At 38.8% G+C, this 16,117-nt stretch overlaps 1 protein-coding gene across 1 annotated transcript in view; it reads right to left on the bottom strand.

The window, feature by feature from the left end:
* Dync2h1 (dynein cytoplasmic 2 heavy chain 1) overlaps positions 1–16,117 on the bottom strand; it is a 252,371-nt gene that overhangs the window by 29,492 nt on the left and 206,762 nt on the right. Inside the window, exons 82-83 of the mRNA XM_052189168.1 lie at positions 15,682–15,786; positions 9,719–9,835 (exon numbers count right to left, since the gene is read on the bottom strand). Of these exons, the coding sequence (XP_052045128.1) occupies positions 9,719–9,835; positions 15,682–15,786 (222 nt within the window). The remainder of the gene's footprint in view (positions 1–9,718; positions 9,836–15,681; positions 15,787–16,117) is intronic.

Genomic DNA, 16,117 nt, shown 5'->3' with positions numbered 1-16,117 from the left:
AGAGAGAAAACTAACTGGGAATGACCCACATCTTTTGGAAATCTCCAATCCTGTCCCAAGTGCTGGAGGAGCCAGCAAGGACACAACTCCAAATCCGTCCCAGTTCTACCAAAAATGGTAACCACATATTCAAACATTATAACCACCTGGTTAAACTGTCTGCTATGTTTTGTGATTTGCTGAAAGGAATCTTACAAACAGAAAGCAAGTCACTTGATTAACTTCAGGCCCCTGCGGTGGGTGGGGAGGGTGCAGAGCTTTGCTGGGACTGGCTCACTAGGGACTTGCTGGGCCAGGGGCGATGCTAGCTGAGCTGCAGAAGTTGTGTAAAGCACAACGAGCACTGTGAGGACAACAGAGAAGGCTCTGTCCACCCAGGGCCAAGCCCTCGTCATATCCTTGGCCTGGAAGACTCCACACACAGGCTCAGCCATCATATTTCACCTAAAAGAAGCTGGACAATGCTCAGAGAGACAGAAATGGTCAATTTAAAAGAATTTTTTAAGTATATAAATATTAGAAAAAAAACATTTCTTTTATTTTATCACTGTACATTGTTATGCTATTTAACATCAATTCATTCTTTTGAAGGTAATCTACTTAACCTATAATTTTGATTAGATACACAAACCTATTTGTCAGTATAGATAAAAGATCATTTCTGGTTTAACCATGTTCAGAAAAAAAAGTTTGCCATGTGTGTTTCTCATAATACACTTTAAGAGTCAAAGGAGCATGCTTCATGAATACCTGTGCCACCTGAATAATTTAAGGTCTTATTTATTTATTTATTAAATGTAAATACACTGTTGCTCTCTTCAGACACCCCAGAAGAGGGCATCAGATCCCATTACAGATGGTTGTGAGCCACCATGTGGTTGCTGAGACGTGAACTCAGGACCTCTGGAAGAGCAGTCATTGTTCTTATCCTTTGAGCCATCTCTCCAGCCACTTGAATAATTTAAATGAGAATTAATAGAAGTGCTGGAGCTGTAGAAGGTGTGAACTGGCCAGGAAGTCAGTAATTGTTGTCATCAGCCAGGTACTAAAAGTTCCAAGGGTGAAGCTCTTATGAAATAAAAATGTAAAACACAACCTGACCTCTCAGTGTGCCTGTGTCACATGAGAGCAGAGCCTTTGAGGTCATGCTTGTCAGTAGTTCTGTTTTTAAAAAGTCATTCTTTTACAGGCTTAGTATTAGCAATTTTCTTTATGGACATACTAGAGAAGATGATAAAAATAAGGTAAGTTGTGCATGTCACCTTGCAAAAACTGACAGAGTAACGTATGAGTAACACTTGATGGAATGCAGTGTTAAATGTAGAGCTATATATAATATAATTTCCTGCAAAAAGCTATAGTCACTAACATGCATGCCAATCGACAAATTCACAAGCTGTAAAGAAAGATAAATAATGTTCAAAATATGTTTGAGCCTATAACCTGATCTTCATTAGCTACCCCCCAATATTACTGTGAAGATGAGTTCTATCTCTGAGTATTTGTTGATGTGTATTCTGCATTCACATAACCAGAACTCTTGATAAAGCCCCCAGCAAAGTGCTTCTACAACATAACTTAATTCAGTTTAAGCTCTGACTAGCTTCTTAATTGAATCTATTCTTTACAATATATCAATTTGGCTTCTGTAAAACACAAATCACTCTTTATTACCTCTCTGTCCCATAAGTTCACTGAATTCATCTTATCTAAGAATAACATGCAAACACTGTAGTATATGGTATTAAGTCTCTTTCAAGCTGGTCTTCTGAACAAAGATGGCAAATTGGCCTTTCTTTCTAGAATATCATCCTCCTGACACCACCAAGAATTCTTAACACATCAACATAGAAAAAAAAAAGCAATCTTGGCTTTCCTCTAAACAGAGTAGTTCAGTCATTTGACTTTGAATAAAGAACATGAAAATAACTTGACTGTGTGTCCAACAATTGTCTTGGTCACTAGCTCTTAATGTGGCCTCTACCCTATAGCAGACCTTCCATCCATACCAAGAATGAAGGCAAAAGCTAGTAAAAGTTCTGAAATCACAGGGCATAAGATCAGTGGAGCAGCTGGGACAGAAGTCTTCCCTCCACCATTTACACAGGGAAGCCAGGCAGCTCCAGAGCCTTCTGTGCACAGACCCTGACAGAAGAGAATTAGTCTCCCAGGAGTACAGACACAGGCTTACAGGCCCACAGGAAGAACAAGCTCCAGCCAGAGACAGCAAGGCCAACCAGCACCAGAGATAACCAGATAGCGAAAGGCAAGCATAAGCACCTTACCAACAGAAACCAAGGCCACTTGGCAACATCAGAACCCAGTTCTCCCACCACAACAAGTCCCGGATACTCCCAACAAACTGGAAAAGCAAGAGTTGGATTTAAAATCGCATCTCATGATGCTGATAGAGGCCTTCAAGAAAGACTTAAGTCACTCCCTTAAAGAAATACAGGAGAACATCAGTAAACAGGTAAGGACCCTTAAAGAGGAAACACAAAAATTCCTTAAAGAATTACAGGAAAACACTATCAAACAAAGGAACTAAACAAAACCATCCAGGATGTAAAAGTGGAAGTAGAAACAATTAAGAAACACAAAGTGAGACATCTCTGGAGATAGAAAACCTTGGAAAGAATTCAGTAGTCATAGATGAAAGCATCAACAACAGAATACAAGAGATAGAAGAAAGAACCTCAGGTGCTGAAGATACCATAGAAAACATTGACTCAACAGTCAAAGAAAATGCAAAATGCATAAAGCTTGTAACCTAAAACATCCAGGAAATCCAGGACATAATTAGAAGACCAAACCTAAGGATTATAGGTATAGAAGAGAGCAGAGATTTACAACTTAAAGGGCCAGCAAATATCTTCAACAAAATTATAGAAGAAAACTTCCCTAACCTAAAGAAAGGGATACCCGTGAACTTACAAGAAGCCTACAAAACTCCAAATAGATTTAACCAGAACAGAAAGGACTCCCGGCATATAATAATCAAAATACCAAATTCACTAAACAAAGAAAGAATATTAAAAGCAATAAGGGAAAAAGGGCAAGTAACTTATAAAGGCAGACCTATCAGAATTACACCGGACTTTTCACCAAAGATGATGAAAGCTATAAGATCCTGGGCAGATCTCTTACAGACCCTAAGAGAATACAAATGCCAGCACAGACTACTATACCCAGCAAAACTCTCAATCATCATAAATGGAGAAACCAAGATATTCCATGACAAAATCAAATTTACACAATATCTGTCCACAAATCCAGTCCTACAAAGGATAATAGATGGAAAATGCCAACACAAGGAGGGAAACTACATCATAGAAAAAGCAAGAACGTAATCTTCTATTAACAAACCCAAAAGAAGATAACCACACAAACATAAAACTAACATCAAAAGTAACAGGAAGCAGCAATCACTATTCCTTAATATCTCTTAACATTTATGGACTCAACTGATCCAATAAAAAGACATAGAATAACAGAAATATTTTTCAGGCAAATCTTCAATTTTATCAGAAAATGTTTGTAATTCCACTTTCAATTAATTTAGTAATTTTTTTATGTCTACCATTCTATCTGCATTATTTTTTCTGATAATCCTCAATTTTAATGTTTTCCATATATTTCTTCTATGTTATCAGAAATGTTTTCAATGTAAATCTCTGATAGTATCACAAAATGTCTTTAATTCCACCTTTAATTAACCTAGAAAGGTTTTTTGTCTACCATTTTATCTGTAAAATTGTCCATGAAATATTCAATTTTAACATGTTTGTCTATATTTTTCTTGAATTTTATCAGAAATATTTACCATGTAAATCTTCAATTTTACCTGAAAATGTTTATAATTCCACCTTCAATCAACTTAGGAATACCTTTATGCCTACCATTATTATATCTATATAAAATTTTCCATGATAATCTTCAATTTAACATGTTTTTCTAATTTTTTCTATAATTTTATCAGAAATATTTTATATGTAAATCTTCAATTCTATCATAAAATGTTTCTATTTTATTTTTCAATTAATATAGCAATTTTTATGTCTACCACTTTACTCTTTAATTTTCCATGAAAATTGTCAATTTTAACGTGTTTTTCTATATATCTCTTCTATTTTATCATAAATATTTTCCATGTAAATCTTCAATTTTTTCATAAAAAAAGTTCTGAAGTGATTCTGAAATTACTTAATAAGATAAGATATGAACTGGGATAACTCCTTAGTGTACAAATGTATTGATGTGCATACTAATGTAATGTAAACAATGATTCATTGTTTTTACAAGAAAATTCCTATAGATTCAAGACACATATTTAACTTGCCTCGTTTAAATAGTTTCATATTTTATATGGAAGATACCTTTACAAATAAAAGTTTGTGGTTGGGTTGGTGTTCACATATCTCCATTGTCAGCATGCAGAGGACCCTCCAGTGCCAAAGACACTAGAACATAAGGATGAAGGCTCTATGGAGGCACAAGCATGACTTCTCCATGTTCAATGAGATATGTAGGTCTTAAACAATGAGGCACTTATCATCAGTTTGTAGAGAGCAACCTATAGCCTTGGCAATAGTCTAAGCTCTCTGGTGTTCCCATGGGAGCCCTTTAGCCAACAACACAATCAGATGTAACCCAACACCTACTGGAAGCTTCATTTGGTGGCAAGAGATGTCCGGTTTGGGCTCTGTTTCTCCCATTACGTATGTATGTATACATGTATATATGTATATACGTATGTATATATGTATTGTGCACGCGTGCGTGTATGCATACACACACACACACACACACACACACATGTTTCTACCATGCTGTTTCCATACTATCCTTCAAATGGTCCTTGAGTTTAGCTGTCTGTCTCCATATCCCTGCCTTGTTCTCCCTTTCTCCCTTACTTGATACTCCCAATCCAGCCCCAACTCTATCCAGAACTATCTATTCTACTAAACTTTTCCTAGAGAGATCTGTCTATCTCTGCTATTCAATTTATACCCAATGTCTGTGGTTCTACAGACTATAGCTTGGTTATCATTCGAAGCTCATGGGAATGACCAACCAATATCTGATTTAAGGTCCATTCCACAGAGTGGAACCCAGGCCTGATATTACTTGGGTAACCAAGAACCTGAGAGTAGATAGCACAGTTACCTAGAGGTAAATCAAAACTTTTATTAAAACAAACAAACAAACAAACTAACTAACTAACTAACTAACTAACTAACTCGCTAGCTAGCAACCTTCCACTACACTTATAGATTAATGCCTTGCTCAGCCATCATTAGAGAGGCTTCCCCCTGCAGAAGATGGGAACACAAACAGACCCACAGTCAGACATTATACAGAGAAACCTGGGAACGCTCAGCCCTACATAGGGTATCTCCACTGTATCCCTCCATCCGGCCCTGGGGAACCCTGTACAGAGGAGGCAAAGATGCATAAGAGCCAGAGGGGATGGAGGACCCCAAGGAAACAAAGCCCCCTGAATAAAATGACCCAAGCTTAAATAAAACACAGAGCCTAAGGCAGCATCAACAAGACCTACTCAGGGCTGCAGCAGGTCCTTTGTACATATGTTATGGCTTCCAGTTTAGTATTTGTATGAACTGCTTGAGTGTGCCAAAGACTAGGCCTCTGTTTCTTGTGCCTTATGTTTGTTTTGTCCAATTCCAATGTGTTAGTATTTGCTTTATCATATTTCATCATATATCATATCATATCATATCATATCACATATCACTATCCCTTAGAGGCCAGGTTGTTTCCTAATGAGACAGATAGGGAGGAGAGGTGGGAAAGAAGTGACAGCTGTAAAGGAAGGGAAACTGAAATCAGGATTCAGTATATGAGAAAAAATATATTTTCAATAAAAATATTAACTAAAAATATAGTTTTAAGAAAATGGCTAAGTTATAACCCAAAGGACTGACACATGAAAAAGGAAATTAGCAGCAAACCAGATGGCCCTGGGGAGAAACAGGGCTTTCCTGAGTTTCCACAGGGTTGGCTAAGCTAGGGGACTGAGGAGAATGAGCATTTGGAAGTTCCAGGAACAGACTCTACCATGCTCTACTCATCTGATACTGAGGTTTGCTCTACTCTGGAAGAGGCTATACAGACACTTATGGGGTGTCTTCCAGAAAATTAATTTATTAAGGGGCTTGAAAAACAGGTGCATAGTAGAAACCAATCTGGACCTTCATGCAATGACTCAAACAGGAAGAACAAAATGTAAATCACAGTAATGGTTTCTGGAAGGCGATGGGAAAGAATGGCAGGATAAAGAACAAGACATGATAGATTTGAGACTTGGCTACTAGCAACTTAACATGAATACACTGGGCATGGTGGCTTATGCCTGCAGCCCTAGAGCTCAGGCAGTGGAGCAGGAAGATCAAGGAGTTCACGGCCACTCTTGAAAACATAGTGATTTTGAGGCCAGCCTAGGCTACATGATCTCCTATCCAAGATTTAAATTGGATATCCTATCTAATATTTAAATAATAAATAATGAATATTTGTTTTACAGATAGCAACTAAAATGAAGCTTAAAAAGGTACACTGGTTTGTAGAAAAAATGTCAAATTATCTGCTATACGTCTGAATCCTGAATTTGACAAAACAAGACAACCTCAACCCAAGAGATGGCATGAGAATGAAAAGTGTGAAGGAGACAGGTAGTGTTTGAGCATCTGTATGTAGGCAGAGGACAGTGCACTGCACAGCTGGACCGAGATATAGTATAAAGATAGGTTTCTCATTTTAAAAAGAGATTTATTCATTTGATTCTATTTTTATGTGTATGAGCGTTTTATCCATGTGTGTCTGTACACCATGTGTGTGCAGTGTCCATAGATGTCAAAAGGAGCAACAGACCTCCCAGAACTGAAGTCAAGGACAGTTGTAAGCTGGGAACCAAGCCCAGCTTTCTGCAAGAGCAGTTCAGGCTTTAACAGTTGACCCAGCCAGGCGTGATGGCACACACCTGTAATCCCAGCACTTGGGAGGCAGAGGCGGGCGGATTTCTGAGTTCGAGACCAGCCTGGTCTACAGAGTGAGTTCCAGGACAGCCAGGGCTACACAGAGAAACCCTGTCTCAAAAAAACAAAAAAAACAAAAACAAAAACAAAAACAAACAGTTGAGCCACCCCTCCAGCGCCCCAGGGAGAGGTTTTACCTGTAGAATTTATTTCTATATGCCCTTAGATGGAAATGGTTCTTTAAAGAAGCAATTATTAGGCACCCATAGCGAGTGAGGTACTTGGTGTCTCACAGTGTGTGTGCTTAAGTGGATAAAGTTCACATGTGCATGGAAACTTTTGAGTATCAAGCAGATAGATTAAATACACACACACACACACACACACTACTTATACATCACAGTGAAGTTGGATAGTAGAGGCATAATATATAAGAGGAAAAAGAACCCAATCATCCTCAAAAGAGTAACAATCAAATTAGTAAGCACCAATACAAATATCAACACTTTTTCCCAAGAGTTGAAGAAAAATAACTGAATGCTAAAAATGGATGTGTAGCTATGCTTTTTGTCAATTAGTTACACATGATGATGCAACAAAATGTTCTCAGAAGCAAAAAGATGGTGTTGTACAAAGAACAATTAGAATGAAAAAAGCTTTTAGTAGGAGAGGTTGCTTCCTCTCAGTCAGACACCTCCTGTTCTTTGCTTTTCAATGATTGAGATTTTACAGTGCAGAGAAAACATTAGGAGAACCACATGCTGTTCATTTCTGCAGTGTAGCAATGTCCAGATTGTATTTATTTGGCTTTTATCCCTCTGCTTAAAAGCTGCATGCATGAACTCACAGCTACACAACACCCCAGCAAGGGGTGTGGGAGGCTGCACATTCCTGCCCTAGCTGAGGAGCTATTGTTAGCTAAGGGCCACCAAAGAAGCAGAGTTAGATTTCTGTGAAGTGCAGCCTCTGGTAGGTAAAGCACTCTCCACACTCCTAAAAGTATATGTGCATGCAAACTGGACCACAGGGATTACAAAAAAAAAAAGACAGAAGCTGCGTGGATATAGAAGAGGGGTGGAGAAAACAATGGGGTGGCCAATATGCTCAAAATACAGTGTATCAAGCTTCTCAAATGCTCAACCTGACATGGCTAAGCAGTCCTAGCCATGCTAGGGGCCAAAGCATTACTATTAACTCTGCTAAACTTATTTCCGAGTATAGCCAGAACTCTCCTATTAGCCATTCATTGAAAGCTATGGTCAGCATTATTCCCAGATGTACCTCTGCTAAATTAATTTGATTCCTATGGATTGTAAACTCAATGTGCAGCATAGCTGGCATTGGATGTATATGAGCCTGCTAATCTGGATGCATTCTGTAGACCTATCTTCTTTCTCTTTTTAGGATAAGATCCTTTGTTAATTACATCTTTAAAATAAATACTAAAAATGCTACTTTTCTACATTTTCTACTTATCAAGGAATGACCAATGGGTCCAGAACACAGACACCCTAGAACAATGTCATCCTAATGTTTTTAAGATCTGTACTAGAAATAGCTAGCATTTATCAAGTACTCAGCATGGTGTAGGCTTCACAAGAAATAACTAGCTGTTCTGGCAGTTTAAGATTTCCTCTATTTCACCAGACAGAAAATAGGCAAAAGGAGATGACTTAAGATGGGCAGAGCCAGTCTGGAGTGCAGATGAATTTACTGCCATCATGCACCCCATGCTCCACTGTAATACTACATACATGGAACATCAGTGGAAGGACACCTGCCTTCTGTCCTCCTAGCAATACTTTGTGTTACGTGGCTAGTATGGCTTTGTTATATCCACGATGGCAAACATTGTTAGAGAAGAGAAGGCGGGACACCTCCAAGATTGGGAGTGTGGCTCAGGGCACTGAGAGCGAGGCCCAGGGCTGACCTCCTAATGCCATGTAAAAGCGGCGCTGGCATGGCAGTCCAGTAAACGACAGCAGCACATGGCAAGCAGACAAGGAGTCCCAGGTACGGAGCTCCCTGGACTAACCAAAGAGGACATCTTCACGTTCAGTGACAGACACTGCCTCAAGGTGGAGAGAAAAAGAAGACACCACCAAAAGTCCATGTCAGGCTCTCACATGCACTTAAAATGTCAACACATATGTTGCCAGGCACACACATGCATGCAAACCACAAGAACACAGTCTATGCAAAATAAGTGCTTAAATAAAACTGCGTTTCTCACTGTGTCTCCTATCTCAGTTATTTTGTTAATAGAATCTTTTTGCTTTATCTAGTCCATTTACTCAAAATTTATTATGACATTTAATAAATGAATTTTGATTTGAAAAATGTAATGAGGTAAACCACTTACACCCATGGTTAATACCACATACATTATAAAATCACAAAATGATTTGCTAGTTATTCGGTTAAATTTGTGTAAATTGGGTTCCAACAAAGAATAAAGAAGACTAACCCAGTGTGAACTAAAAGAAAGCAGGGAGAACAAACACTGTGACTGACTGTGGGACTTGGGAGCACTGTTTGCTGTGCCTGTCTTTCTGCTCTGGACAAGCAGGGCCTAGATCTGGGTTGCAATGTGACCTATACACGTGTGTGACTCAGGATAAGCAGGCCACAGATGTCTTTGTAAGTCGGGCAGAAGAGAACAGCCCCGGGGCCTAGGGAAAGCAGCAGGAAAAGGTATACATTCCAATCCTTCCATGACAAACCTGGTTCAGCTTCTTCCACAGATTGAGAACAGGAGAAAGTTCATTAGACCAGATTTCTCTGTCAAATTTGCAACCGGCTGTGACCGATCTTCCCAAGATCCTGAGCTGGGAGATAACCTGAGTGAAAAGAACATGTCACAGTCAGTCATGCACAGTAACTAAGTTCCAGGAAGGACACTGCACAGTGCAGAGCCACCGTCTGTAACAACCTAAGCAAGTCTAAACGGGTGCAATCCCTGTATCTCTAACATTGTGTTTGAAAAACTAGATCCATTCAAATAGGTAAAAAGCCTAAATCTGAGAAGCTGACGGAAAGCAGTCCAAGATTAAACACTGTGACGGTTGTGTGAAGGCTACTTCTTTATGCACGAAGTGCGAACTGCACCATTATTAGTATCTTCCTGGTCTTTATTGTTCATTTTAAAATCTGCAATGCTTTTCAGTGTGATTGATTTAAATTTTATCATTTCAAAATGCTGACAGTGTATTTAAAAACACAGCACAGAATAAAGAAAATCAAGTGTCTCCTAGCTGGTAAAGAAGTTTACGTAGATTTCTAATGCTTAATTTTCAGTTTTCATTTTAATATTCCATCCACACAAACACCCAAAGAAATCCGTACTGATCAGTTAATGAGAGTGAAGCTAGATGAACACCCCTCCCTGCTGGGCTGTGCCTGCTGTAGCTTCAGTGTGATTAGCTTCTTTGCTGCCTTCATCATAATCAGTCAATTGCATTTTCTTTCCTAAATGAAATCATGTTTATTGGGTCCAATTTTAGAAACATTTGTCTCCTTAATGATTGCTAAAGATGACCCAGAACATGACCAATACTATACCATGGGCATGGTGGTGACTGTAAAATGACTGGGCTAGTCAATAATTTTGCCTTGTAATATTCCAGTCAACCAGTAAAACTGTTATCATCTGGCTTATCTAAGATAAACAAAGTCCAAGAAACCCAGGTGCATGTCTCACAGAGCAGCGTCTTAAACTTTCACCGCCTGCAGCAGGCTAACTACCTTCACGGTTTTTAAGAGATATAACCTGTTTTTTGTTTTTTGGTAGCACATTTACTTTACTAAGTTATACCCTTACTTAGTAAATCTGTAATAAGATAATGACTATAAATCTTTCTGAATGAAAGCACAACTTAATTGCTACAATATCACACTGCTGGATTCACCTCCTAGAGCTTTTGATTGATTTCCTGTCAGGAAGCACTGTGGAGAGCCAGTACTTGGCTGCCTTTGTTTCTCAGAAGAGCCATTTGCATTTGCGGAAGCTGAACTCTACAGAGCCCTTCATTTCTCAGCACCGCCTCCCTACAAACTGTCCCTAACTGGCAGCCAGGAGACCTGGCATTCATTCTATCTCTGGTAACACTTGCCGTCACTTATTTGTGTTTTAGATTTATTAAAAACAACAGAAAACAAGAATGTAAAGAAAAAAGAAAAAAGGACAAATACATTTTTAAACTATTTAAAAGAAATGTTGGCTAGCGTTCCCCCACCCCCATATAGGGTCATGTTTTCTGTTCTAGAAAGATACCATGACATACACACATAAAAATACTGTGGTGATTTTCTTATAAGTAGAGAACAATAAACAAGGGCATTCAAATACGCAAAGACATTTCTGTTAAAGAGCGCAGGAATGGCTGTGATAGTAGCTCATCTACTAGCTCAATAATGTAATATGCTTTTATTTTCTTTATAAAGTTCAAATAAAATATTTAGTAAACATGCTTCAATCCAGTTAAAGTCTTTTCTTCATGAGTTTCCTCAAGGTGATATCACATAGAAAGATGTATTAATCTTTCTATATATGCAAAAGTTAAAGTATATACACAAAAATACCTAGAGATTTGTTGTTTGAATGTTAGAATATATAAAATGAAGGGGCTAAGTTTTTACTATGCCAATGTCTCTTAAAATGGGAGTCACATGCAAGGCTACATGAGGATATTGGTTATTTTGGAGATATTTCATCCAAGATCAAAAGATGTACAGCTTTCATGATTTTAACACAGTAAATGTAAAAACTAAATCTCTCTTCAAAAGATGTTTAAATTCATACTAAGGCTAGTGAATAAGCCAGTTTCCAAGCCTAGGTCTCATTACCTAAGTAACAGGCTGACTGCTCATTATACATCACAGAATCGAACATTCTGAGCTTCATTCTGGTTAATGCTAAGGAATTAAGACCTGACATCAATCACTTAATGATACAGAAAGCTTCCTGGGCCATGAGGAGATGTCATTATGTTCTTCTGTTTCACTGTGGATAAGTGGTGGGCTTTCCAGGCATCCTGCTCAAGAGAGACCACACCTTTTTAATAAACTAATGCACTAGTCAGGCAGGTTCTACATTTTACTATCTTGGGTATATATATATCTCCTGCGATAGTTAATCTTGTCAACTTGTGGTTTCCTCAGCATCTTTCTAGTCCTACTGGTCCTCTTTCCTCCACACTATCCTCCCATGATAGAACACCTCAGCTATCCAGTGAGATGTCCTGTCATATCACTTAGAGTGTTCATTTGCTCCTGTGTTTCTAATTATGGCTAGTTAGTTGTAATGTGTGTGAGAATTCAGATTCATTTGTATTTCTAAACAAATACTTTTGCAAAGTATACTTAATGCTGACTCGAGAGGCCATGGTGCCCGAGTGCCTCCTTTGGTGCAAAGACTCACAGCTAAGAGAACTGGCTGCATGCACTTCTGCCAGTCTCCCCATGCCCCACCCAGGAGGAGCCCTTCACTAGCAGTTCTCTTCATTACTGGTCTGTACACCAGCCCCTCTGCTTTTATTATGTTCTCTTTAATGAAGAAGGCTTTACTTTCATTACCATTAAGTCAAATCCATGCAAGAGGTTAAGTTATACCTTTTCTTAATGCCTATTTGAAGATAAGACATTTTAATTCCTTAATAGGTGATAATCTAAAAAAATTTAAAAATCAGATTTATAAGTGGATTATTTTCTCTTTGTATTTAAAAGCAATAAATAGATCACTGTCCATATTATCAAAGTAAACACACTGAAAATGTCCTTCTGTCTACTTATTTCTCTTAGTCTTAGACCTCACAACATGCAAAGTACTCAAAGTCTGATCTGCTACAAGCAGTGTGAGGAGCGAACTCCAAGATCTGAGCAATGCAAGGTAGTGCAAGGTAGTGATGACTCAGAGTGTTCCTGAACTGTGGGTTCATCTACTCAAGCAGGTGTGCCCCCAAGATGTATCCATACCACGTACATACTCAGACCTCTTAAACATGTTTATTAAACAACTCTAAGAACTGTTGGCAAGCTGAATGAGTTGTGCTGGCCATACCTGAAGAATGCAATTGATTTACTGCAAGAAGCACAAGTCTCATAGAAACCCATGTAAAACCTATATGACTACGACTATTCATGGATTTGACAGGTGAGAATCATGTCTCAAAACCTGCTGCCACTCCAAGCCTCATTCTGTTGCAAGTGCTTTCTAACTTGACTCTTCTTCTCTAAAGCTGTATAGCTCCACAGTGAGCCACTCATAGCCCCTGAGATTCCCTGCTGTGTTCTGCCCTCACTGCAAAGCCAAACTACCCTTCACTTGGGAAAAGAGCTCCACTATCATCAGTATGCAAGAGTGCTCATAGAGGAAGGGCCTCATTAACATGCCAGAGAGCAAAAACCCAGACATGTAAAATGTCTAGGTGATACAGTCAAGAGGGGGTGGCCACTGTACTGCCTTATGAGAGTAAAGTATGACCTAAAAACAAGCATATTATTTCAACTCCCTACTATATCTAGAATAACTCTGGTATGTGTATGTCTACATCAGAAGTATTCACGAACGTTCTTAGTTGCACTGCTCTAACAACAGTAACTCTGGAACAGCCCACATACTTGTTAATAAATAAAAAGATAAACGGCTTAACATTTACATAATGCAATAAATATTGCACAGTAAAAGTAGCAATGAAACTTTGTCCAACAACAATGCTGATGGACCTTAGGGGAAAAACTCCTAGCATATGTCTGTGTGCATGCGCATGTGTGTATGTGCTTGCATATGTGTGTATATATGTATGTGTGTATGTGTGTGTATATACATATGTATATGAGAGAAAAATCAGAAAACATTGCATGCATAGAAGAGCATAAAATTATAAACCATGTTTTAAATAGAGACGGCTCGATGAGTCCTTCATCCGAGATGCAGAGGGAGAGGAAGAGACTCATATGAATTCATGTAAGATATTGCAATGTCTTTTTCCTGGTCATTGGTTCACTGGGTTTCATTATGTAGTGATGTTTTTCATGTTTAATTATATATAATTAAACCTTCAAGAAAGTGCTGAGTGCTATTTAAATATATTCTCATAACATTAGCAGATTACCCAGAAGAAGCCCTATGCCACAAAATGGCAAATGCTAAGAAAAACTGTAACAGCCAGTGGAGCTACCCTTCAGACAAAGACGACATGGGGAAAGCAAGACTGCTCAGGCTCAGCAGGTAACATAGCTTACCATGCAGGTTAGTGACCTGAGTTTGATATATGAAAACCATGTGGAAGTGGAAAGAGAGAAGCAACCAGATACACATGCACACACGCACACACACCTAAAAAAAATCATGGGCTGGAATAAGGAGGGTGCACACGTATAACAGAGGATGGCACATTCTCTGACTGCAGGGACACTTTGAATAAGAAAACCAAAAGGACCTGCCGACTCTTTTTCACCAGCAGAGACGAAGAACTCACTTGTGAGGACGCTATTCGTGTACGCATGCTCACACTGCTTCCTAATGATGGGAGAATGAGCACTGAGAGCCATGCAAGGCATGGAGACTTAGATAACAAAAGGCCTCCTAATTAGAATGCTTACAAACGATGATGAATGTAAGTATTCGAGGGCTGTTGGAGCCTTCTGTGTACACTCTGCATAAGCCACGTGCACGTTTCTAAGCAGCACGCGGATGCCTGAAGGCCAGCCACTATAGGGTATGGCGAGGAATAACTCAGAATTAAAGATATGGAAATTACACGGTTAGTGAAATAGCTCAGCGGCTCTGAGTGTCCTCCTGTTGCAGAGGACCTGAGTTTGGTTACCAGTGCTCATGCCTGAGTTCACTGCATAACCTTAAAAACAAAAATAAAACTCCAGAGAAATTCTAAGTAGGAATGAACCAGAAAAACTGAATAAAAATTCTAGCTCTACCTCTTTGATCTTAGACATCTTATACCAAACAAGTTTCAGCGTCTGTTTCCTCATGTGTTAAAAGGGAAAAGTAACAGCTCTTATCTGAAAGTCTATAACCGGTAAACAAGCTCCTGAATCCACAGTGTTGAGACCAGCTCCACACAGGTGAGGTCACTAACCAGGAGCTCTTCAATCACCAAGTGGCAACTACACAGAACCTAGAGATATGTTGTTTCTATGTAGTGTGGCTCAGTGTGAGGGCTTAATCTCAGAGCTAAGGGCTTATTGAGAGGTCAGTGAAGCCTGGGGCTTGCTCTCTATGCTGTCTGTGGACATTTTGTCTTGGCGATGGACAGCTAACATTTAGCAACATGCTTTGGCTCTGAGATTTCAAAAACCCAAGTTATAGAATATCCAATCATGAAGGAAGAATACGTATATGTATCCTGCATGTTATAGAATATTAAATTTGGTGCTCACTCATTCACTCATACAAGTTACATTCAGTTCATAATAAAACTTTTCTGTCGAATGAATCAAATATTCTAATGAAATTGATAGTATAGAGTGTTATTTTACTCATTTTAGGAAAATACCATGATGAAATCATTTGACACCTTTAAAACAAGGTATAAGTGAAGTGTTTGTATTAAATGAAATAAAAGTTGTAAATAAAAGCGTGTAACATTCTGGATAGTGAAACCATGCTGTTTCCTCCAGACTCAATAGCAATTTTTGGTTTTTTTGAGAGGCACGTGCTGTGTCACACCTGAGAACTGGTCATGCGCTGAGCGGAGCGGGCAATGTTGGCAGGCAGACCAAAGAAGCTGGGTTTGTCGTCTTCAGGGAGCTTTTCAATGACAGCCCGGTAGTCCTGCAGTGAAGAAGAAAGTTCCATCACCAGAGGCAGATGTACAACCACGGAAATCACAAACTGCAGACAGGATTTACTAAATAGGGATTCACATTTTTTCCTATAAGTGTTTTCCTGATCATCTATAGGAAGTATTGTCACTAATATTCTTCTGTGTATTAACTATTTGATATTGTATTTTCTTGTAACTCCTTACAGATAGAGAGACTTTGAGTGGATTCAATCTAACATATATCAGTGGATTTGCCTATTGTGTGTGACGTGTTTAGGGAGTCATAATTTGTTACAGCATACAAAAGACCCACAAGTAGACTTTAGAACTTACATATCT

The sequence above is a fragment of the Apodemus sylvaticus genome, chromosome 7 (genome assembly GCF_947179515.1).
Source record: "Apodemus sylvaticus chromosome 7, mApoSyl1.1, whole genome shotgun sequence".
Taxonomy (NCBI): domain Eukaryota; kingdom Metazoa; phylum Chordata; class Mammalia; order Rodentia; family Muridae; genus Apodemus; species Apodemus sylvaticus.
The sequence above is the reverse complement of the archived record's forward strand: the minus strand, read 5'-3'. Positions and strand labels throughout refer to the sequence as shown.